The sequence below is a fragment of the Sus scrofa genome, chromosome 9 (genome assembly GCF_054392235.1).
Source record: "Sus scrofa isolate SSC_HxYL_T2T_F1_AM1 chromosome 9, Sscrofa_HxYL_maternal_Yorkshire_Landrace_v2.0, whole genome shotgun sequence".
In the NCBI taxonomy this organism is placed as follows: Eukaryota; Metazoa; Chordata; class Mammalia; order Artiodactyla; family Suidae; genus Sus; species Sus scrofa.
In genome coordinates this window covers 130,724,900-130,747,829 of record NC_139391.1, presented here as the reverse complement: position 1 = coordinate 130,747,829, position 22,930 = coordinate 130,724,900, and the positions used below count along the sequence as shown (strand labels likewise).

Sequence of the window (22,930 nt, the reverse complement as noted above, 5' to 3'; positions counted from 1 at the left end):
TCCAAGCCGCATCTGCAACCTACACCACAGCTCACGGCAACGCCGGATCGTTAACCCACTGAGCAAGGGCAGGGACTGAACCCGCAACCTCAAGGTCCCCAGTCGGATTCGTTAACCACTGCGCCACAACGGGAACTCCAGTACTTTTCTTTGTATCTTGAGATTTTCTTTATTTTTTTGCTTCCTGTGTTTCTGATACACCATGAATTTAATGACGTAGCCTTACACTCTAAGGGCTATAATACTGCATGCTGTGATAACAGCACCTTAGAATGAAGATTTGTAGCTGTGTGGTAGATTCTTTCTTCCTTTTTGAACTTCTCCAAATGCCATTTTTATTTAGCTCATTGTTGCCACTTTGCTGTATATCAGATATTCTTATATATTAGATTTGTTTTTGGACTGGCTTTTCTTTTTCACTGATCTATTTGCTTATTCTTGTGCCAATAATAAAATAGTTTGCTATTTTTTTTAATTAATGTGTAGTTGATTTACAATGTTGAGTTAGTTTCAGATGTATAGCAAAGTAATTCAGTTATACATATATCCATCCTTTCTCAAATTCCTTTCCCATGTAGGTTATTATAGAAAATTGAGTAGAGTTCCCTGTGCCAGTAAGTCCTCGTTGTAATCCCAAACTCCTAGTTTATCCTTCCCCCTCACCTTTCCCCTTTGGTAACCGTAAGTTTGTTTTTGAAATCTGTGAATCTGTTTGTTTTGTAAATAAGTTCATTTGCATCTTTTTTTTAAGATTCCACTTTTAAGAGATATCATGCGGTATTTCTTTTTCTCTGACTGACTTAGTATGATAATTTCTAGTTCCATTCATGTTGCTATAAATGGCATTATTTCATTTTTTATAGCTCTGTAATAGTCTATTATATATCATTTTAATATATATAATAGTGTATATAGTAATATTCTATACCATTATATTCTAATATATTCTGTTATATTCTATTATATATACACACATATAATGTTTCATAGTTTCTTTCTGATCTTTGTTATTAATATTCTATGTGTATATACACACATATATACACACATATGTAATATTCCATAGTTTCTCTTTCTGATCTTTCATTGTTAGTATATAGAAATGCAAGAGATTTCTGTGTATTAATTTCATATCCTGGACATTTTGTAAACAGTGCTGTAATGAACAGGAGGGAGCATGTATCTTTATAGTTTTCTCTGAATATACGCCCAAGGGTGGGATCACTGGATCATATCGTAGTTATGTTTTTAAGTTAAGGAAACTCATACTGTTTTCCATAGTGGTTGTACCAATGTACATTCCCACCAACAGTGTAGAAAGGTTCCTTTTTTTCCATACGCCCTCCAGTATTTATTGTTTGTAGACCTTTTGATGATGGCCATTCCGTCCAATATGAGGTGATACTCGTTGTGGTTTTGATTTGCATTTCTCTGATAATCAGTGATGTTGAGCATCTTTCCATGTGCTTTTTGGCCTCTGTCTGCTTTGGAGAAATGTCTATTTAGATCTTCTGCCCATTTTTTGATTGCGTTGTTTTGCTTTTTTGATATTAAGCTTCATGAGGTGTTTGTATATTTTGGAGATTAATCCCTTGCTGGTCACTTCATTTTCAAGTATTTTCTCCTATACTGTGGGTTTGTCTTTTTGCTTTGCTTATGTTTTGTTCCTTTGCTGTGCAAAAGCTTTTAAGTTTAATTAGGTCTCATTTGTTTGTTTTTGTTTTTATTTTCATTAGGAGGTGGATTCAAAGATACTGCTGTGGAATTCCCATTGTGGCTCTGGTAACAAGCCTGACTAGTAGCCATGAGAATGCAGGTTTTAATCCCTGGCCTCAATCAGTGGGTTAAGGATCCAGTGTTGCCATGAACTGTGGTGTAGGTCACAGACATGGCTTGGATCTGGCATTGCTGTGGCTGTGGTGTAGGCCAGCAGCTGCAGCTCTGATTCAGCCCCTAGCCTGGGAACTTACATAGGCTGCAGGTGTGGCCCTAAAAAAACAAACAAAAAAAGATATTGCTGTGATTTATGTCAAAGAGTGTTCTGCCTATGTTTTCCTCTAAGAGTTTTGTAATATTTGGTCTTACATACAGGTCTTTTAATCTGTTTTAAGTTTATTTCTGTATATGGTAAGAGAATGTGCTAATCTCTTTCTTTTACATTCAGCCGTCCAGTTTTCCCTTCACAGACTGTCTTTTCTCCATTGTATACTCTTGCTTCCTTTGTCATGGATTAAATAACCATAGGTGCATGGATTTATATCTAGGCTTTCTATCCTATTCCATTGACTTATATTTCTGATTTCTGTGCCACTAACATACAGTCTTGAGGACTGTAGCTTTGTAGAGTAGTCAAGTCAGGGAGGCTGATTACTCCAGCTCCAGTTTTTCTTTCTCAGGATTGCTTTGGCTATTTGGAGTCTTTAGTATTTCCTTACAAATTTTAAAATTTGTTTAATTCTGTGAAAAATGCCATTGGTGATTTGATAGGGATTGCATTGAATCTGTACACTGCCTTGGGTAGTATAACTATTTTGACAATATTGATTCTTCCAGTCCAAGAACATGGTGTATCTTTCCATCTGTTTGTGTCCTCTTCAATTTCTTTCATTACCTTCTTATAGTTTTCAGAGTATAGGTCTTTTGTCTCCTTAGGTAGGTTTACCCTTAGGTATTTTATTCTTTTTGATGCAGTTGGAAATGGGATTGTTTCCTTAGTTTCTCTTTCTGATCTTTCATTGTTAGTATATAGAAATGCAAGAGATTTCTGTGTATTAATGTCATATCCTGAAACTATCAAATTCATTGATGAGGTATAGTAGTTTTCTGGTAGCATCTTTAGGATTTTTTTTTTTTTTTTGTCTTTGTCATTTTAGGGCCGCACCATGGCATATGGAGGTTTCCAGGCTAGGAGTCTAGTCAGAGCTGTAGCTGCCTGCCTATGCCACAGTCACAGCAATGTCAGATCCAAGCCACGTCTGCAACCTACACCACAGCTCACAGCAATGCCAGATCCTTAACCCACTGAGCAAGGCCAGGGATCAAACCCGCAACCTCATGGTTCCTAGTCAGACTCATTTCCGCTGCACCACGATGGGAACTTCAGGATTTTCTATGTATAGTATCATGTCATTTGCAAACAGTGACAGTTTTACTGCTTCTTTTCCAGTTTGGCTTCCTTTTATTTCTTTTTCTTCTGATAACTGTGGCTAGGACTTTTAAAACTATGTTGAATATTAGAGTTCCCGTCGTGGCGCAATGGTTATCGAATCTGACTAGGAACCATGAGGTTGCGGGTTTGATCCCTGGCCTTGCTCAGTGGGTTGGGGATCCGGCGTTGCTGTGAGCTGTGGTGTAGGTTGCAGACGAGATTCAGATCCCGCGTTGCTGTGGCTCTGGCATAGGCTGGCGGCAACAGCTCCTATTGGACCCCTAGCCTGGGAACCTCCATATGCCGCAGGAGCAGCCCTAGAAAAGGCAAAAAGACCATAAAAGAAAAAAAAAAGATTTTCCATCCAGGAACATACACTTACCTATAAATTTAAGCAGATCTTATTTTATGTTTTTATTGAGATTTTACACTATTAAACAATAGAATTTCCTAATAAATTTAGTTCTGTGTCTTGTAGCTTTTATTTTTATTATGAAAAGGATACTTAGTTTATTTCTAACCAGTTATTCCTACTATGGAGGAGTTATTGGTATTTCACTATTTACCTTAATTTTTACTCTCCTTATCAAATTCTTTTATCATCTTAATAGTGTTTTTAAAAATTGAGGTGCTTTGAGTTTAGGTATTCAACACAATCTGAAAATACTGACAACTTGATCTTTTATTTTCCTGTATTTACACTTTATTTTCTTATCCCATTTCATTAGCTAGATTTCCAAATAATATTACATAACATGTAACCTTAAGAGGGATTTTTTGCCAAAAGCACAATCTTCATTAGTAGATGAAACAGCCCTGCACTCTCCTATCCTTCTACACTAGATTAATACAATCTGGAAAGAAACTTAAAGGTTTCGGTTTGTTTGTTCATTTTTCAGTCCATCCAGTTTAGGATAAGCTCAGCATAAATGAACTCCCAGCAGCCAGATGCTGCTTTCTCTTCTTAGGGCCCCCCATGCTTTCCCTAATTGTCAAATTAAAATGTAGCTTTTCGGTAGCTGAGCGTATATGTGGGGACTCCTCCCCCTGCCCCCTCTCCCCCAGCACACACTCTAAGAACTAAGTTAACCCTCCCTATTCAGGTACCGTTTCTAATCAGGGTATACCTGCGTACCTTCCTGTGGTCCCGTCACACTCGGTGGCTTTATACTGAGTCTACCTTCCCTTTCTTCTTTGACAGATTTTCTCTGCTTATCTTTAAATCTCAGCTCAGGCGTCACTTTCTGAAGGAAATCTTCCAGTCTCCCCATAAAGCGTATCTCAGAGCTTTCTGTTTACTTGTGTGATTATTCATAGACATTGTTATCCCCAGCTGGACTGCAAGATCCAGGTGGGCAGGTCAGGTGTTTGGTTTTACCTCATTTTGCCCCAGCACCTTGCAGAGTGCCTGCCACAGTGGACACACGGGAGGTCTTTGCTGACTGCAGAGTCTGAGGCAGATGCAGCATGTGCATGTTGAAGCTATTTTAAGCACTTTCTTGTAGGAGCCCTAAATAAAATGCCTCTAGTGCTTTTATTATATATTCATTACAAGAGGCTTAACTTGCTCTCCAGCCTTCCAGTGGATTTTATGATTATATAATTCATAGACCTCCAGTAATGAAGTAGAAGTTTTATAAATAATCTCAATTCTTGTGTTCATGAAAATATCTAATCAACCACATTAATATCCATGAATCATTCAGCATTTTGTATTGTCTGCATTTTCATGGCTGAGTGTATTTCACTGTTCAAAAGAGTATTATCTTCAAATATAGCAATGGTATGTGCTGTTTAGAATTTATTCTATTGAATATGTCCTCACGTGCACACTTTCCTGAATTTAACTATTTAATAAATTTTAAACATATATTGCAAATTTAAATGCATTTTAATAATACTGTTTAAGGTATTTCTCGGCCTTTACCATTGCCCATTGAAGGCAGTCTTGTCAGTTGTTAGAGTCATTCCTTTCAGTTTGAAAGGACTTTTCAAGTGCCACATTTTGCACCTGACCTGCCCACCTGGATCTTGCAGTCCAGCTGGGGATAACAATGTCTATGAATATACCGAGAAATGGGATTGCTTTATTGTAAGGCAATATTTTACTCTTCAGTGTTCCTGTTCACCCTTCTGCATTAACATGATTTTCTTTAATCTTTATTGTTCTGCTTTATTCTCAAAACCAGTATGCTTTTGAACGTGTGATAGTACCTGTTTTGAGGGGAAAAGTAACATGAAGTTTGTTTCTTTCCTACTCAGATCCTGACATGGAAAATGAAGAACAACCATCCTCTGAAAATGACTTTCAGAATCAGAGTGCTGAACAGATGGCATCAGGTTCTCAAGAGGTTGATTTAGTTGATGAAGAGTCTCCTGAGGAAGGTTCTTCAAACTCTCACCCAGACTCATCATCTCCAGCAGATAGGGACAGTGCTGCAGGTGGTCCTCCTTCTGAACAGAATTCTCATCCCACAGAAAGCCCTGAGCCGACACGTCTGGATGGTGAATGTACAGATTTAGATAACCAACTTGAACAACAGTCAGACACTGAGGAGGATTCCAATCCTAATGTCAGCTGGGGCAAGAAGGTCCAGCCTATAGACTCCATATTAGCAGACTGGAATGAAGATATAGAAGCATTTGAAATGATGGAGAAGGATGAGCTCTGACTCCCTAAAGTCTACCTGGTGGTAGGTATTTCCAAAGAAAAGGTAAACTGTGGTTCATAGACACCCTGGTCCTAAGCAGGCTCTCTCATGGGAGGCTTTAAGTATGGTGATGAGCAACCACGTTCTGACTGGGAGAGGGAGTTATCATAGGAATCTGGAGCGTGTTAGGCTAGAACTGACCTTGTTTAAACTGTCCCATCACAAATGGAAACTCACAGCCCCCCCTCAGGTGACAGCATGCACCACCCTGCTGTACCTCAGGCCAGGAGGAGATTGCTGGAGTCTCTGGAGAGACAGGATTCAGTTAACTGTGAGGTGGGGAATATGAATTTGAGTCTCTTTCTAATGAAAGGAAGCTCGGCTTTCTTGCTTTGGGGGTTAGAGGCTCTTTGGGGAAAACACAGATGAGTATTGCGGGCATTCCGATGATGCTGCCTTCACAAAAACACTCAAAGTGACCTATGTGGTGATGAAGCAACTGCATTCACGGTGAAAACGGTCTTTGCTTATCATTTTCACTTGCTTCATTGTGTAACACGATCAAAATGACTTGATTTCTTTTCCCTTTTAACAATGTCCTTTTCATTTAAACCAAAGGTGAAGCCAGTATACTTTTCTCAGTGAGTTACTAATCCTTGGGACCAGGTAAAAAGGTCATATACTGTGTTGTGGAATTTGAGGACTTAATATTTTTGAAAAATGGAGCAAGGGTGAAACATAATGTTGCAATATGCACTTGCCATTGGGCCTTCCAAAGGGAAAGCTGTGACTACTCTGAAACGGAACTTAAGGTTATATCTTAGTAGGGTGAATTATAAATCTTTTCCAGTTCATTTCTTTGGAGGTGATTACCTCTTGCCATCAGCCTTACTCCATCCCATGTTTAGTACGCATTTTGAGCCACAAGGCCTGTGTTGCCAATATCTGAATACATTTTGTTCCATTTTTCTATCTTCGGGAGCCATGATAAAACTGTGGTAGTGATTTAAAAATTCTGGGGTAACTACTATTTTCCTCCTTTGAAACTATGATTTCTAAAGTTGCACCTAAGGAGTCTGTCACATTTTCTGTTGAATCATGGTTTTTTAAGTTTGCTTTTTTTAAAAAAACTAGTATTCCATCTGATATGGACTTGAAAATTAGTCTTTGGTAATCTGTGTAAAAAACTTACACAGTAGCAACTAACATACAGCCATATAGTTTAATGAGAGTCCGGCCCTCCAGCGTGTGTACGTGTGTTGTGTGTGTGTGTGTGTGTGTGTGGCAGTCTGGTGCTGGCCACATATAAGTTTTAAAAAGTTTGTTGTTGATATCTGTAGATAGCCCTGTAATTGAAATCATGGCTTTACTCATTTTATTTTCAAAGTTACCTGTATCATTTCTAAAGGAATATTTGAGAATTCCCCTTTTCTTTACCATGACATTATATAATAACCTTTTCTTAAAACAGTTTTTGAGGTACTGATGAACTTAAACTGTATATGGAGCTGTTAAAAGAACAGCAGTGCTGTATTGTAGTTATGTATATTCATGTACAGTCTTAGATCCCAGGTAAACAAACACATTCTGTCACAAGGGGATAAATAGCTACTTTCAAAAATTCCATCTAAACTTAATTGGGTCAGTGAGTAATCTAATAGAGAATTCACATTGGGGGGGTGGCGGGGGAAGAGTAGTAAACAAGACCTTTATTGGCCCTTAATTAAACCTGACACCAAAATGGCTATTTTTAGTCTCTCTGCATGTGAAATTTGGTGTAAGAAGATAGAACTATAATACATACAGTCTATGGAAGGATAGACTGCTTTGTTCATCTTCATTGCAAAGCCACCAAAATAGCTGAAGCTTAATTACTTGACTTGCCTTGATTCATAGGACTGGGGCTTGGAGAAAAGGAGCAGATGTTCCTTTAAAACTTGGATTACAGAGCCTTATGTACATTGATTTTGTATTTGTAGCACAGAGCCATTGTTGTCTAAATCTGACTTATCTAAGTTAACAAAACAACATAGTTTTGTGTCCAGCAGAGGTCTTGTGGCATCCTAGGAAAAGCCAGACTACTGCCACTCTCCCTTCCTTTGGCCGTTAGGGGGAGCTGTTGCCATTGAGGTCTAGAAGCAAATTGTTCACTCGTTTCGAAAATGAATCGTTTAAAAAAAAGAAGGAAGAAAGAAAAGAAGAAAAAAAACACCCAGAAGGAGTTATTCTTGATTTTTCCCTAGCTAAGAAAAGAAGGTAACATGTTCAGTTTCAGATTCCGACATTGTCCTTGACTCTCTCCATTCTTAATTGACATACTGCCACAAAGCTGTTTTTGAGTTCATTAAAAACTTTCAATACCATTAGGCTTTTTTTTTTTTTAATGTTTTGTTTTTGAAATACCTTTTATAGCATTTTCTTTACTTCCTAAAGATTCAGGAGATTCTGTGTGACCCTGAATTTTAGAAACATCTGGTCTACCTCAGTTAAGTGTTGCCTGTACAGAGAGAGAGCTGAAGTGATCACCACAGCCATAAAACTGTTTGACTAAGAAGGATTTATGCAATGTTTACAAACCTGGAATCAAGTAAGGATTTTATCTGAAAGTTAAAATCAGATATTAGAGAAAGTATTTAATTCAGGTATTTTCAAGTTTTAAAACGTAACCTGTTTACCTAATAGAAATAGTTTTTTTCTGCTTTGGAAAGTCCATTGAAATGACATACCCTAATTTGCAGTGCTTTCTCCATAAAGTTTAGGTGTGAAAGAACTGTAATGTACCAGATACGTTTGGAATGAGAGCTTTTGTTGGGTAGGTTCTTTTTCTTTTTTAACTTTTAATAGGCTTCCAACAAGAATACCATTGTTGTTCAGAACAAAAATTTTTTTTACGTTATACTTTCCCTTTTTCCCCCACAGTATTAGGAATTAAAATGAAAAATTGTGCACTCTCTGATTTGACTTCTCTAATTACTCTGTCAAGATATTTTTTTCTAATTACCACCACAGCCCTTTTTATAGGAAAACCAGCATTTGTTCCCTCACCAAACCCCATGCCAAATTCATCATAAAGAAAGCTCAGCATAAGTAATTCAAATAGTGCTTATAATTGGGGGGGGGGCATTTAATAAATATTCCAACCGGTCGTTTTATGCACAAGGCTTCAGTCAGAACATAGAAAAAAAAAAACATTCTGTGAATGAAATATTGTATGTTCAGATTTTATAAAAGACATTTTTAAAAGCCCAATTTACAGCCGTATATTTTCTTATGATGTAATTTATGAAAAAGATGTCTGTACTAACAGGTGCTGTAACACTACTGTTGTTGGATTTTATTGTTTGGTGATAAATGTATACCATATTTCTAAGGGAAACTATGTACTGTGATGTAAAAGTCTGGGCAAAATGTATATAATCCTTGTATATAATTGTGTATTTGATTATAATTACTGATTGTAAAGATTTAATAAAATATGTAAATATTCTGGTCTAGTTTTAATTTTTAAAATCAGTCTGCATATCTTTATACTTTGATATCTTAAAAAATTTTTTTGCCACTCTGTCTTCCCTTTAATTTTCATTTTACTCCCGGAGAGTAAATCTGGGGACAGCTGCAAGTATAGAAACACATTGAACAGTTCCACGCCTGAACTAGTGCCAGGGACCCTCAGAGTAGAGTTAGAGGAGTTAGCATTTCAAAGTGTCAATATTGGTAACATGTTTTTATTTTTTATTTTTTTGCTTTTCTAGGGCTGCGCCTGGAGCATATGGAAGTTCCCAGGCAAGGGATCAAATTGGAGCTCCAGCTGCTGGCCTACACCACAGCCACAGCAACACAGGATCCAAGCTGTGTCTGCGACCTACACCACAGCTCATGGCAATGCCAGATCCTTAACCCACTGAGCAGGGCCAGGGATTGAACCTGCGACCTCATGGATACTAGTCTGGTTCATAACTGCTGCACCACAATGGGAACTCCTCGCTTACATTTTGAGTTTACTAATATTTAATAAAAGCAATTGTCCTTTGAACATTGTCATAAAAAGTTACACTAACCTATTATTTCCAGTGAGACCATTTCCTTTAGCAGCCACTTTAAGACAGTATGCTTTTCATCTGCACTGTTCCAGGGTTTCTGAGCACAGATATCTTGAAAGATGTAATAGGTATTATTTCTTGATAACTGCTTTCTTTAAAGATGAACAAACTGAGAGTTGAGCAAGCTCAAGCATTTTACTCAAAGTCCCACATCTGGTGCCTGGGCCACGGAAGGGGAGCCCTGGTTTATTTCTAGAGCCCGTGTCCCTTCCATGTGCCGCCCTCTCCCTTCCTTTCTCCTCCCACCTCCATTTCAGTTTCTGCTCACCCTTGGCTCAGCCCTCCCACCTGATCACTTTTTCCCCACCTGGGACTGAAGTTTAGAAGTGGCAGCATCCATTCTCAAGTTGTCTGGGCATTAACTCCAGTCTCAGCCTGTCTCCATGCCTTTAGAACAATGCACCACTATTTCAGGAAAGAGTTAAAGATCCAACAGTCTCTCTTACAAGATTTCAAAGAGGAGGTTGCTGTTCTAGGTAAAGCAAACTTGAAGTGGTCTATATACTGAGAGAAGTTTTACTCGCAGTTTAAGGGTGGAGACTGGTGAGTGTCAGCATCTGCCTCCTAGGAAGGCTTGTGCTTCTCACGGCTCACCCTAATAAGCCTGGAGGTCTGTCGTTTCCATACACCTCTTCAATGAGGTAATCAACGAGAGTCCACTGATGGAAGCTTGGGGTGCACTCTTCGGCTGTGAAAGAATGGACTCATCATCCCAGATGACAGTGGGAGAAATGTTTGAGAAGTCCTGTGGTGTCAGAGCACGCACAGTTTCGGTCTCAGCTGCCTATGAAGTGGTACTCTCTCAGCAACAGCAACAGCAGGTAACAATACAAAAAAATACTTTGGATGTAACAGGGACTTCTTGAAAAGGTCGAAAACCTCCCTCGCAAAGCCCTTAAATAGACTAGGCAAATACAGAGGAACTTAATAGCAAGGGACTGGCTGCTACTCTTGCACCACCAGCACGACCCCAGTGCTACAGTTTTAGGGCAGCTGGAAGCACATCCTACACAGGAGCCCCGCCCCCCAACTTTATCTTTGCCAAGTTTCTAGGAGAAGCCATTGACCTTAGGGTCAAGAGGCAAACCGACAAACACTGTGAGCCAGCTTATCTTAAATGCCCTTTCCCCAGTCTCCCAACCAGCCCCTTCCATTTATACAGTAGATGAAGTTCTAAGGGCAGCCCCAGACCGCTGCCATCTTTAGAAGGACTGATCTCTTCATTTAGCCACTCTCCTGTCTTACCTGAGGCCTTGAGCCAAGAGAATTCCAGCCCTAACTGTCTTACTGCATTCATATTTAATAAAAATACGTAAATTTTTGGCCACACCCATGGCATGCGGAAGAACCTGGGCCTAGGATCACACCCAAGCCATAGCAGTGACACCAAATCTTTAACTACTAGGCCACCAAGGAACTCCAAAATAAATGTTTTTAAAACCCTGAGATCTTAGTATCTAATCATGATTTTCAACTCAGTCTTGTCTATTCACATGGATAGTTTTTCAGGACCTCCAACCCACTGTTCCTTCTAGTTTTGCAGAATCCCTCACCCCTTCCCATGGTCTCACTTCCCTATTTACCCACCATTAATGTCCTTTCCTCTTTTGTTTTTTGTTTATGGCTGCACCTGTGGCACATGGAAGTTCCCAGACTAGGGTGCAATTGGAGCTGCAGCTACCGCCTATGCCACTGCTACAGCAACACCAAATCTGAGCCACAGCTATGACCTATGCAGCTTGTGGCAACTCCAGATCTTTAACCCACTGTGTGAGGCAGGAATCAAACCTGCAACCTCACAGAGACAACATTGGGTCCTTAACCCACCGAGCCACAATGAAAACTCCTCTCTCTTTTTTTTTTTTTTTTTAGGGCCACACCCTTGGCCTGTGGGGGCTCCCGGGCTAGGAGTCAATTGGAGCTACAGCTGCTGGCCACAGCCACATCAGATCCGAGCCACATCTGCAACCTACACCATAGCTAACAGCAATACCGGATCCTTAACCCACTGAGTGAGGCCAGGGATCAAACCTGTGCCCTTGTGGATGGTAGTCAGATTCGTTTCCTTTGGGCCACGATGGGAACTCCCTCTTCTCCTCTTTTGAGTTAAGTTGGCAAAACTTTAAATCTTATTACACCAAATTACCCACCAATGTTGCACCTAAACTTAAGTAGCTGTTGGAACTGGATGAAACCACATAACCAGTGACTAGCCTCACTTTAAATCATGAACACAAATCTGAAATGAGATTCAATACTTCCCACAATTCTGTATTTCTCTAGCTAATTTATTTTCCTACTCTGCGACAACAGTTTCACACCACCTTTCTTTTGAAATATCCCCTACTCCTCCCCTCACTCAGTGACCTCACCACACATTTTATTGAGAAAATAGACGCAAATGAGAATGACTTTAGCCTCCACTAACTTCTCTACCTAGTGAATCCGCATGACTTGCATTTGCATTTATTTTGATAGAAATTTCCCTATACATATTCTAGGACAATCATCAACTTTCCCTACTTTGACAATTAGAGAGTAGGAACCCCCAGACTCAAACCAGATAGACTCAGAGATGGAAGAATCAGGGTGCTATGACCACAGAGGTGAAGAAATTCCAACCACCACACCTTACTACTCCCTTCCATAGATGTGTTCCAACTCTGGAGGGAGCATCAAATTATCTCCATCACTGGGACTTATGAAAATAAATATAAGATACTGTACATATACAGGATTGTCATTCAAGATCCAGAAACCTACACGACACCAACTTATATTCCTTTCCTTTCAGAGAACTTGGGCAATAAACTATACATTAAAATTTTATGTAATAAGCTCTTTTATTTATACTTTTAATCAGTTTGTGCTTATTTTTGTTTCATTTTTACTGCTAATACAAGTATAAATTGATTCAGTCTTTTTAGAAATCAAGTATGCAGTATACATTTTACATTAAAGCCTTAAAACTGTTTATTTCCTTTGAATTCATCATCTATTACTAGGAATCTAAGGAAAGAGAGGGACAGAAACATCTCCATCCTACGATTGTGAATAAGAGAAAAAATTTGGATATAATATAGATGCCTATGGGGTAATGATTAAGAGTATTACCAATAAAATCAGTGTGCACACACATCAATAAAAATAATGTGCATTCATTAAAATGATGTTTATAAAAACTATTAAAATCTAAGAGACTGTTCTTCAATTCAGATTAATTGAGCCAAGATTTACTGCACTTCCTATTTGCCAGGCACTGAACTAAGCTCTGAGAATTAGGTGATGTTCAGCACAGTTACAGATCTTGTTTTCATCAATTTTAGAGTCAAATCTAGAAGACAGACATTGAACAAGTAATTACAAACATGATGAGGGTTTTGAAAGAGGATGATACTCCCTAGAAGTGAAAGATAACCCATAATTAAAGAACTCCCTACAAACAAAAGTCCAGGACTAGATGGCTATACAGGCAAATCCTAAAGAAGAATTTATACTGATTCTTCTCAAACTCCTCCCAAAATTTGAAGAGAAGGGAACACTCCTAGAGACAGTCTATGAAGCCACCATCACCCTGATATCAAAACCAAAGACACTACCGAAAAAGAAAATGACAGACCAGCCAGTATCTTTAATGAATATAGATACAAAAATTCTCAACACAATATTAGCAAAGCCAATTTAATAACACATAAAAAGACTATATACCACAGCCAAGTGGGAGCCATCCCAGGGCATAAAGATAGTTCAACATATACAAATCAGTAAGATATATCACTCAACAAAAGAAAAGACAAAAACTACATGATCATCTCAATAGATGCAGAAAAAGCATTTGATTAAAATTCAACATCCATTCATAATAAAAACTCAACAAAATGGGTATAGAGGGAACATATTTCAGTGAAATAAAAGCTATTTATGACAAACCCATAGCCAATATAATACTTGACAGTGAAAAACTGAAAGACTTCCTGCTAAAACTTGGAACAGGACAAGGATGCCCACTCCCACAACTTCTCTTCAATATAATATTGGAAGTCCTAGCCACAGCAATCAGACAAGAAAAAGAAATAGAATATATCCAAATTGTCATTATATGCAGATGACATGATACTATATACATAGAAAACCCTAAAGACTCCACACAAAAACTATGAGAACTGATAAATGAATTCAGCAAAGTAGTAGGATACCAGATTAACATACAGAAGTCAGTTGATTTCTTTACACTAACAAATATCAGAAAAGGAATGTAAAAAAAAAAATCCTTTTAAAATCACATCCAAAAAAATAAAATACTGAGGAATAAACCTCACCAAGGAGGTGAAAGTCTCATATGCTGAGAATACAAAACACTAATAAACGAAACTGAAGATGATTCAAAGAAATGGAAAGATATGCTTGGAAGACTAATATTATTAAAATGGCCATTCTACCCAAAGCAATCTACAGATTTAAAGTGCCCCTATCAAATTACTCATGACCTTTTTTACAGAACTAGAACAAATAATCCTACAATTTACATGGAACCATAAAAGGCAGAATCGCCAATGCAATCTTGAAGAAAAGGAACAAAGCAAGAGGCATAATCCTCCCAGTCTTCAGACAGTACCGCAAAACTACAGTAATCAAAACAGTGTGGTAATGGCACAAAAACAGACATATGGATCAATGGAACAGAATACAGAGCCCAGAAATAAATCCAAATACCTATAATAAACTAGTCTTTGACAAAAGAGGCAAGAACATACAATGGAAAAAAAAAAGATAGTCTCCTCAGCAAATGGTATTGAGAAAGTTGGACAGCTGCAAGTAAATCAATGAAGTTAGAATACACCTTCACACCATACACAAAAATGAACTCAAAATGGCTTAAAGAGTTAAATATAAGACATGACACCATAAAATTCCTAGAAGAGAACATAGGCAAAACATTCTCTGACATAAATCATGTTAACGTTTTCTTAGGTCAGTTTCCCAAGGCAATAGAAATAAAAGCAAAAATAAGCAAATGAGACCTAATCAAACTAACAAACTTCTGTACAGCAAAGGAAACCATAAACAAAATGAAGACACCTACAGACTAGGAGGAAATATTTGCGAATGATGCGACCAACAAGGGCTTAATTTCCAAAATATACAAACAGCTCCTACAACTGAACAATAAATAACCCAATTGAAAAATGGGCAGAAAACCTAAATAGACACTTCTCTAAAGAAGACATACATATGGCCAACAGGCACATGAAAAGATGCTCCACATTGCTAATTATTAGAGAAATACAAATCAAAACTGCAATGAGGTATCACCTCACACCAGTCAGAATGGCTATCATCAAAAAGTCTACAAATAGCAAATGCTAGTGAGGGTGTGGAGAAACGGGACCCCTCCTACACTGTTGATAAGAATGTAAGTTGGTGCAACCACTATGGAAAATAGTATGGAGTTCCTCAAAAAATTAAAAATAGAGTTGCTTATGATCCAGCAATCCCACTCCTGGTCATATACCCAGACAAACTCCAATTTGAAAAGATACATGCACCTGTATATTCATAGTAGCACTATTCATAAGAGCCAAGACATGAAAACAACTTAAATGTCCACACAATGGATTTGTATGTATATATACACACAATGGAATATTATTCACACACACACACACAAAACAATGGAATATTACTCAGCCATAAAAAGCATGAAATAGCACCATTTGTAGGAAAATGGATGGACCTAGAGATTATCATACTAAATGAAGTAAGAAAGAGAAAGACAAATACCATATGTTATCACTTATACATAAAATCTAAAATAAGACACAAATTAACTTATCTACAAAGTAGAAACAGACTAACAGGTATGGAGAACAGACTTGTGGTTGCCAATGGATGAGAAGGAATGGAGTGGGAGTTTGGGGTTAGCAGATGCAAAGTACTATATATAGAATGGATAAACAACAAAGTCCTACTGTATAGTACAGGGTAATGACTCAATATTGTGTTATAACCCATATGGGAAAAGGATCTGAAAAAGAATAGATATAAGTACATGTATAACTGATTTACTTTTCTGGAGACCTGAAACTAACACAACTTTCTAAGTCAACTATCTGAGCCAATAAAATTTATTAATATATGTAAATATATATTATATAATATATATCTGAAGTTCAAGAATTAATCAGTTTAAATTCAGTTATAGCTAAGATAAGTTATCCTAAATAGTTAAAATGGCATTTCATTACCAAAAAACAAAAACAAAACCAACTAGAAAGAAAGAATAAACAACAAGGTCCTACCGTATAGCTCAGGGAACTATACTCAATATCCTGTGATAAACCATGTATAAAAGAATAAAAAAGAATGTGTATATATCTATATCTATATATATATATGAATCATTTTTCTGTAGAGCAGGAATTAATACATTTTAAATTAGCTATACTTCGATTTGAAAAAAAAAAGGGGACGATGCTGATACCAAGGGAGCCTTGAAGGTGGGCACCCACCCAGCCTCGTGGAGGTAAGGGAAAAGTTGTCTGAAAAGTGAAATTTAAGCTGAGAAAGCAAATAAAAGGAAGTGAGACAGAAGGAACAACCAATTCAAGGCCTTGTGTTCTCGGCTGAATTGTGTCCCCCCAAATTTGAATCCCCAATATGTCAGACTGTGACAGTATTTGGAAGGAGGGTCTTCAAAGAGGCAATTTAAGGTGACATGATATCACTAAAGTGGCTGGTGTCCTTAGAAAATGAGAAGGCTGGGACACAGATGCACTAGGAGAGACTGTGTGAAGACATGAAGAAGAAAGCCATCTATAAGCCATGAAGCGAGGCCTCAGAAGAAATGAACCTGCCTACACCTCGGTCTTGAACTTCTAGCCTCCAGAACTGTAAGAAAAGAAATTTTTGTTGTTAAGCCTCTCAGTAGAATTTTGTTAGAGCAGCACCAGAAAACTGATAGGCCCCAAGACAAGAGAGGGTGTGGTTTGTTGGTAGAAATTAAAAGCAACTCAGTTTGGCTGGAAGGGAGAAGATGTGGGAGAGGAGCCTGGAGCCTATGGCAGATGCTAAGGATTGGAGATGCCATAGCTTCAAAGACGAGGACTGTGTGTCTTTCCAAAGACTGACAGCTTATGGGAAAGAGTAATAAGGATGCTAGGCTTTGTTCTAAGGGTAGTGAGAAATCACAGAAGGGTTTTAAATGAGTCAGTGGCCAGGGATCAGATCTGAGCTGCAGCTGCAACCTATACCACAGCTGCAGAAATGCCAGATCCTTAACCCACTGAGCCACCACAGAGACAAGCCAGATCATTAACCTACTGTACCACAGCCGGAACTCTGAGAGACTAATTTATTCAACAAAAACTTATCCAGCACCTCCTGTGTACCAGGCGTTATTATAAGGGACTGGGGTTGCAACAGTGGGCCAAGCCTAGTAAAGAAGATAGAAAATAAAGCAGTAAATAAGTAATAATGAGTTTATGAAGAAAAAGAACCTATGGTAAGAGGACAGTGATGGAAATCACGGCAAAAGTTCTTATATTTTATTTATCTATTTAATTTTTTGGCCATGCCCATGGCATGCAAAGTTCCCAGGCTGGGGATGGAACCCGTGCCACAACAGTGACCTGAGCTGTAGCGGTGACGATGCTGGTTCCTTAACACATTAAGCCACCAGGGAACTCCAGAATTCTATTTTAAATAACCAAAACATCAATGGGGGTTATCTCTGGATTATAGGTAATTTCTATTTCCTTATTTATAATTATCTGTGTTTGGATAAATGAGCATTATGATGTTAAAATAAACAATGTAGGTCAGTTAAAGGATGAAGGGGAAAAAGAAAATGATCACATCAGAACCCTCCCATCTTGTGCTTCTGCATAATTCAGAATACATTAACTACTTTGTCTTTCCATACAAAGTAGCTCATGTAAAAATTTCACCATGTTCTAGGGAGAGACATTTGGAAGAATAAGAAGTAAGGCACTTTAGACATAATAGCCATTTGCAGTTTTATTGCTTAAAAATCAGAGCACGATATTCTTTCCTGCTGTGAAGCCACCCAGTAGAATTTTGTTAGAGCATCACCAGAAAACTGATACACCCCAAGACAAGAGAGGGTGTGCTTTGTTGGTGGAAATTAAAAGCAACACAGTTTGGCTGGAAGGGAGAAAATGGGGGAGAGGCTCCTGGAGCTGGGCTCTTTGGGAGTTCTGCTACTTGAAAGATGTGCTTTTCTCTAAAGCTAAATGTTTATAAGTGGTAAGTAAAAATTTACCAGCTTAACATTTTTTTCAGTACACGGATAAGTTTTAGAGTATAAGCCAAGTATATCAATGCACATATAAAATTAAGGGTAGAAATCGGAAAATACCTGGCAATCCAGCTATCTTGTTCCGTGTGATGTTTGTTATCAGTTACTATGAAAATACATTATAAAAGAGTCTTGATACCTCTGTGCCACATACTTCCATGAACATCAGCATGGAAGGGGAGTAGAATATGCCTGTTCTACATATTATTTGGAATTAAAGTTACTTAAGAATCGTCAGTGCAAGGACACTCTGACCCTCCTTTGTCCTGAGAGCAGAAAATAAATCTCCCACGTGAAAGGTACCCTCCCTGGACCAGGAGGGTAGAACGCATCCTTAGCACCAGAGACAGGGAATTTGGGGACAAGAAAGTCTGTATAAATGAACCTTGTTCCTCGGTTGCTAATTTGCTAACCCTACGCCCAAACCCCTTTGTCTTGTCAATTTCTTCACAAGTTTATTGTTTCCTTGTCTAAAAGGTATACACGCTGCCTACTTTGGTCACTTCTTGGACTCTCATATTTTTATGAGCTCCTGTACACACGAAATTAAATTTTTCTCCTGTTAATCTAGATCAGCCAAAGAACCTAGAAGGGAAGAAGTGAAAAACTTCTCCTTGCCAGTAGCATCATTGAACTAGGTAGGATTCAAAACCTTGGGAGGAGATGAGGTTTATCAGGAAAAGCATGTGGACTGGGGAAAAGAGAAGAGGTTCTAAAACCCACCCCTGAGATTGCTGGCGTTTAAGGACTGGCAGCGGAGGAGGGGCTTGGATAAAACAAAATGAAAAAGGAGGTGGAGAGATTAGAGGAAGATGAGGACAGAGGAGTGTTATAAAAACCACAAGAAAAGCTCATTTCAATGAAGGAGCCGTGAATAACCTGAAACCACCAAAGAGCTGGTGCCAGTGAACCACTGCTGTGTCCAAGATTGTAGGTTTGGTGTGCCTCCATCTTCTAACATTTGAGAAAAGCCAGAAATCCTGGTGAAATCTCACTTTAAACACTGTTCAAGTCAAAATAAATGTGACAACAAAAGCCTCCCGTTTGCAACCTCTAAGCCGGCAAAGCCTTCTCTCCACATGTCTATGTGAAGAAAAGACACCTTCATTTTCAAGGAGCTACTCTCCAATATCCAACTTGAGATCTAGTATGTGCATCAAAGGTCTTCTCCAACTTGATATTTTCTGATGGCTTTATCATCTCAGGTGGTGATCATGTGGCTTTCCGAACCAGATCATTGGCTTAATCAAGTAGGTCAATGGGAAAATGTGTCTCATCCATTCACCTTCCTACAAATCTAATGTCAGCCACAGAGACACAGTTCAGACCTCGCCTCCATCAACTGGTCTGACTCAGCCTCACCTCAACTTCTTCCCTCTGTGGTTCTTGGAGGTTCCCTGTCTCCAGGAGCCCCATTAGAGCCACATACCCACCTAGGATACATATATAAGCCTGTGCTCAGCTCAGTGGTGATTCCTTCAAGTTCCAGCAACACTCAAAGAGGACTGGTCCAGGTCATCTTTCCCCTTGTAGGCAGTGTGAGGACTAATGCCCTCTTTGCAGACCAGCTAATAAAAAGAACCATTTTTGAATCCTCACTAGGTATTCATGTATACTGGGCACTCCATATATGTGATTCCTTATCCATTTAGCAAACTTGTCTGTAATTTCATCTTACAGATAAGGAAAAATAAGATTCAGCAAAGTTAAGTGGAACCCTAAACTACAAAGCCAGTTAGAGGGATCTGGGACTTGAGCCTAGATGAATCAGGTTTCTACTACACAGACTGCCCTCCTATCTATGCACAATGATCCATTTGAAACAAGTGTAATACGGCTGCTAAACAAAGTTCGACTGTCAACCAGCCAGCCACCAAAGGGACCTGGGAAGTGAAAGTACTTAGCACTTACTGAAGGGGTAGGAATAGGAGAATGTACTGCTTACAGAGGCAAGACGTTTGGCCTCTGAGCTGAGAGGATAATCCTTCAAAATTTGCTAACCCTATGCCCAAAGCCCAAAGACAAGGTCCATCTTTGCAAGGCAAATACTGGTTTCTCTCATCATTGGCTCAAATGTTTTATCATTTCCAGTCAGAATGGCCAGAACTAGGAGACATCTATAAAGCCCAAAAGAAATCACAGAAGTGTGTTTTACCAGCTCAACCCTAGACTAGGAGCCCCTTGAGAAAACAGGAGGTGGGCCTATTCATTTGTGTCTTATCTACACCAGTACCTGGCTCTTGTGCAGAGCCAAATGAAATACCTTGTCAATGAGAAATTCATCGGTCAGATCTAAGAGAGAAATGGAAAATTTTGTTTGAGCCAAATTGAATTATAACCCAGGAACAGCATCTCAGCAAGCTCAGAGAACTGCTCTACTGATTCAAAGTCAAAGCACAGTTACATAAGGCTTTTTTTTTTTTTTTTTTTTTTTGAGACAGAGGGCTGTACATTACATGATGGGTTATTGACAGTTTACCCATCTAGCAAGTAGGGGGTCATGGGCCATGGTGAGCTCTTATAAGATGAAGGAGGAATGTTATCTTTTTTTTTTTTTTTTTTTTTGTCTTTTGTCTTTTTTGTTGTTGTTGTTGTTGTTGTTGTTGTTGCTATTTCTTGGGCCGCTCCCGCGGCATATGGAGGTTCCCAGGTTAGGGGTTGAATCGGAGCTGTAGCCACCGGCCCACGCCAGAGCCACAGCAACGCGGGATCCGAGCCACGTCTGCAACCTACACCACAGCTCACGGCAACGCCGGATCGTCAACCCACTGAGCAAGGGCAGGGACCGAACCTGCAACCTCATGGTTCCTAGTCGGACCCGTCAACCACTGCGCCACAACGGGAACTCCGGAATGTTATCTTTTAAGGAGTTGTCTTGTTGAGGCTAGACACGATGTTGCAATGCTGCTCTTTAGATTGAGCAGGTATTTCTGCCAGTGGGGAGGATAGGTCCATGCCTAATGCAGATGCATGATGCACAGTGGAGGGCAAAGAAGAGGGAAAAGGGCAGAGAACACTTTTTTATGTTTATCTTTTTTTGGTCTTTCCATGAAATATGAATGTCATTTTACAATCTGGTTTTGAACTAGTGGATTTTTGTTTGGTTTTTTTGTTTTGTTTTGTTTTGTTTGGGTAAGTTTCAAAAAAAAAAAATCACATTTCTCCTGAAAGAGCCAGGATTTGCAATCACTGAGAAATGTCAAAGAAATGATGTACCAGCTTTGAAGAGAGTTGTATAAAGATAATCCTAAAAAGATTTGTTTTGTTGTTGGAAGTAGACATTGAAGAGAACACAGGTCATGTAGTGGTCGGAGTTTTAGAGCCAAAAGATTTTTGTGATCAACCCATCGCTGATTCTCTTCACTGGACAGAAAAGAAAACAGACGTCAGAGGAGGTGGGAAGTGACTTGACCAAAGTCACACATATCCAGGATGGATTATGCCTGTAGGATGCAAGAAGATTCTGCTGCTTCTGTTGCAAGGACATTGCACATGCTTTATAGCCTCCATCTATCCATTCCTTTGCAAGTTAACATTCCAGCTGGTGAGATAACTGCTAACTTCAGAGCTGCCCCCGAGGTGCCTTTGCAAAACTCCAGGGCTCCACTGAGCACAGTGTGAAAATGACTGAGACTTAGATATTGTACTGTTCATTACTTAACCTTTTAGCACATTCAAGCAAAAATGTCTTCTAATTCCTTGAAAATAGGCTGTTCTCATTGGCAACATTTATTCTTCTCTTCCTTCCCTGATGAACAAACCCACTAATGAGAGAAAACGCACAGTGTACTGTCTTTTGTGCTCTTATGCATCTGAATCACCATGTGTGTGGGCAGAGCTCAAGTGGTTTACAACCAAGCTCCTCTGCTGGGTGACCCTCTCCTGGGCCTCAAACCCGAGGGTTTCTGAACTTTTGTGGTGATGGCAGGAATTCTTTAGAACTGAATCGCTGAATCTGAAATTTCTAAGTTTGACATTCGAGTAAGATAAAGGGCTGCCGGAAAGAATGGTGAATAACCTGTTTACCTGTTTATCTCTATGTTGGTAAAGCAATAAGGGAGAATTCTAGACTAATGAAGCCAGAAACATCTACTTTTAAGCCAGTATTTTCTAAACCTCTGTACGATTGTCTAATAGCTTGTAATAACAAGGATCATTTCTTGGATGTTTACCGCATGCTTAGAATTTACACAACCTTACGAGACAAGTACCATTCCCATTCCCATTTTACCAATGAGAAAACTGAGGCTTAGCCATTGGGGTTCTTAAAGAAACATACTCTGGATAAATAAAGCAGGCTTGGAAAGGAGAGATTTCCTGGAGGGTTTTAGTGGTGACACTAGGGCGACAGAGGGAGGGAAGTTTTTTGTTTGTTTTATGCTTTTTAGGGCTGTGCCCATGGCACATGGAAGCTCCCAGGCGAGGGGTCGAATCTAAGCTATAGCTGCCAGCCTACACCACAGCCACAGCAATGCCAGATCTGAGCCACATCTACAAGCTACACTGCAGCCCATGGCAACGCCAGACCCTTGGCCTTGAGTGAGGCCAGGGATCAAACCCGAGTCCTCATGGATACTGGTCGGGATTGCTACCGCTGAGCCATGATGGGAACTCCAAAAGGGAAAGAATTTCTTATTCTTTTTTGTATAGAAGGTGGACGTTAAGAGGATAGGCCCTGGAGCCAGACCCCTGAGATTAGAATCCTGGCTCCAGT

The 22,930-nt window shown here is 39.2% G+C and overlaps 1 protein-coding gene across 6 annotated transcripts in view; it reads left to right on the top strand.

The window, feature by feature from the left end:
• The window catches only part of EDEM3 (ER degradation enhancing alpha-mannosidase like protein 3), a 74,104-nt gene extending 64,819 nt beyond the window's left edge, over positions 1–9,285 (top strand). For all 6 annotated transcript variants that reach the window (XM_021102628.2, XM_021102625.2, XM_084977966.1 and 3 more), the window contains one exon: positions 5,411–9,285. In XM_021102628.2, the coding sequence (XP_020958287.2) occupies positions 5,411–5,820 (410 nt within the window). In that variant the 3' untranslated portion in view covers positions 5,821–9,285. The remainder of the gene's footprint in view (positions 1–5,410) is intronic.
• The last annotated feature ends 13,645 nt before the right edge of the window (positions 9,286–22,930 follow it).